The sequence below is a fragment of the Sebastes fasciatus genome, chromosome 12 (genome assembly GCF_043250625.1).
Source record: "Sebastes fasciatus isolate fSebFas1 chromosome 12, fSebFas1.pri, whole genome shotgun sequence".
Classification (NCBI taxonomy): domain Eukaryota; kingdom Metazoa; phylum Chordata; class Actinopteri; order Perciformes; family Sebastidae; genus Sebastes; species Sebastes fasciatus.
The window spans coordinates 15449061-15451881 of NC_133806.1; the positions used below are offsets into that span (position 1 = coordinate 15449061).

A 2821-nucleotide genomic window follows, 5' to 3' on the forward strand; every position below is an offset into this window, starting at 1 on the left:
TTCTTGTAAACCTTTCACTTTATTATCATAATATTATGACTTTATTCTTGAAATCTCAGATTTATTCTCAATGTGGCCCTAATATGCTGTATCATAGACCAACAATGATGAATGAAAATGTAAACAAAAGTTATTCATTTCCATTTTTAAAAATCCACTGGAGAGGGGCTAAAGAGCCGCATGTGGCTCTGGAGCTGCAGGTTGCTGACCCCTGGACTAGTTCAAGAGGATGTCTGTTTAGGATTAGAGTTTAGGGAGACAGTTGTCTGTAGTTTACTGTAAATATTTTCCCATCTCTGTTGTAAAACTAGCTTTTTGATTATTTGCATTGACTAACCTAATATCTGTGATATTGCAGGCACTTCTAAGATGCCCGTTGCCAGGAGTTGGGTTTGTCGCAAGACATATGTCACCCCCCGCCGTCCCTTCGAGAAGTCCCGTCTCGACCAGGAGTTGAAACTCATTGGTATGCTCCGATTTCATTTGAACAGCTGTGTAGTTATAAATTGCCCTATTTTTGGGCTAGATGGTACAGAAATTTGACTGTTTATTGTCCCATCTTCTTTCAAGGCGAGTATGGTCTGAGGAACAAGCGTGAGGTGTGGAGAGTTAAGTTCACCCTGGCCAAGATTCGCAAAGCTGCCAGAGAGCTGCTCACTCTTGACGAGAAGGACCCCAAGCGTCTGTTTGAAGGTATGCAAAACACATTCAAATACAGGTTTGAGCATAGTATTGGCCGATGATTACATTATCATTATTCAGACTTTCTGTGGTGTCAAGAATTCCTCGTGAATGAGGCCAATATTGTTACTTAACTAAAAAGGATTATATGCACACTATATGTGCCTGTGTGTTTAGGATTGTAAAATGGCTCCTGTGGTTTTTCCAGGTAATGCTTTGCTCAGGCGTCTGGTGAGGATCGGTGTGCTGGACGAGGGTAAGATGAAGCTGGATTACATCCTGGGTCTGAAGGTTGAAGATTTCTTGGAGAGGAGGCTGCAGACGCAGGTCTTCAAGCTTGGACTTGCCAAGAGCATCCATCATGCCCGCGTCCTTATCCGCCAGAGGCACATTCGGTAAGCTCTAACGATCCAGGGGAACAAATGTCAAATAATAAAGGGGTCACAAGTCTTATGAGGGACTCATCAGAAACTCAATGCTTCCTCTTTCATCAGAGGACCATCAACTTATAACGCTCTCCGCTGAGATCAGTTAAACATTTCAATAAGGTCAATTCGGTATCAAAACCGTATACCTTGTCAGTAGACATTGCCCAGAGCCAATCTTGCCAGTGAGGGCTTGGGCTGAGCCACTGTGGTGTTGTGGCTATCAGGTAAGGTACTGGGGATTGCACCTCGGGCAATTGTAGTATTCACTACACCCTGTGTGTTATGACGTACTAAATATTCAGGCTGATGATTTAACTAAAATATTCTGATTTTCTGTGGAGTCAAGAATTCCTCGTGAATGAAGCCTGCAGTAAACTGATGGCACTAGCCCGTTTACATGTTTAAGATTATTACATTTGGATAAAATTGTCTGCTGTCATCCAGTTCAACTTGCCTTTTTTTCCCCTCAAAGCAGAACATGTTTTCTAAAACTCGTCTGTCTTTGCAGTGTGCGCAAGCAGGTGGTGAACATCCCCTCCTTTGTGGTTCGCCTGGACAGCCAGAAGCACATCGACTTCTCCCTGAGGTCTCCATACGGTGGTGGACGCCCAGGCCGCGTCAAGAGAAAGAACGCCAAGAAGGGCCAGGGTGGCACTGGAGGAGCTGACGACGAGGAGGAAGATTAAGCAGGATGTCGTCCAGGGAGTATGATCTGATGCTTCCTGTTCTGTCAAAATTTTGAATTAAAAATATTTGGTTTGACCAGAGAAACTGAGTTGTGTTTTTCCCTCCCTATAATGGCTCATGAAGTCTATACCACTGTCATTTTATATTGTGAGATGAGAAGTCAGATAGTTGTATTATACTGGGAAGAGTGATTTAACTTTTAAATGATTTACCAGAGGTTATGAAGTACATTAGCTATGAATGACTGGTAAGGTTTAGCCATGTCGTCAAGAGAATTTGGATTGGTTTAGTCTACACTTCTGAGATTGTACTTCCTGACGAGGTTGGGATCATTTAACATTGCACAAAACTCCTGCGGATATTCTATCAGCCAGTGTCCTTTTCTATGCTGTGGGGGCAGCACAAGTAAGAGGTCCCTCAAGGCTGATCATGCGGCCAGCTCTGTAGTCGGCATGGAGCTCGACTCTTGTGATGGTGGCAGAGGAAAGAATATTCAACAGACTGCTGGCCATAATGGACAACACCAGCCATCCTTTGCATGCCGTCATCCCCAAACAGACAAATCCTTTGTCCCCCAAGCCATCAAACTACAACACCTCTCTACGGATGGGGGTGGGGGGGACAAAGGACGGTCTGCAGGACAGATAATAATGCACACAGTGCACTTTCATAGACTAAGCTACTGGAGTTACCCTGCACTATACTCAGTTTTAACAGTCTCTTCTGCACTATATTCACTTTAATAGTCCTGAATCTCAGCTTTTACCCTGCACTATATTCAGTTTTAACAGCTTTCTTCATCTTGTATTTTTATATCTAGTATATTTTTTTGTATTTTGCACTAACTTTTTTAATGCCTTTTTACTAACATGTTTTTGCACTATGGAACTGTGATGCTGGAAACTTGAATTTCCTTTGGGATCAATAACGTTTCTATCTTTCTATCTATCTCTTTATCCATCTATATCTTTCTATTTATTCATCCATCTATCTATTCATCCATCTATCTATTCATCTACCTATCT

General features: G+C 42.5%; 1 protein-coding gene across 1 annotated transcript; it reads left to right on the top strand.

Moving 5' to 3' along the window:
- The first annotated feature begins 311 nt into the window (after positions 1-311).
- rps9 (ribosomal protein S9) lies at positions 312-1880 on the top strand. The gene is made up of 4 exons (XM_074653444.1): positions 312-466; positions 571-693; positions 890-1076; positions 1618-1880. Exons 1-4 carry the CDS (start codon positions 370-372, stop codon positions 1793-1795), a joined length of 585 nt encoding a protein of 194 aa, XP_074509545.1. The 5' UTR covers positions 312-369; the 3' UTR covers positions 1796-1880.
- The last annotated feature ends 941 nt before the right edge of the window (positions 1881-2821 follow it).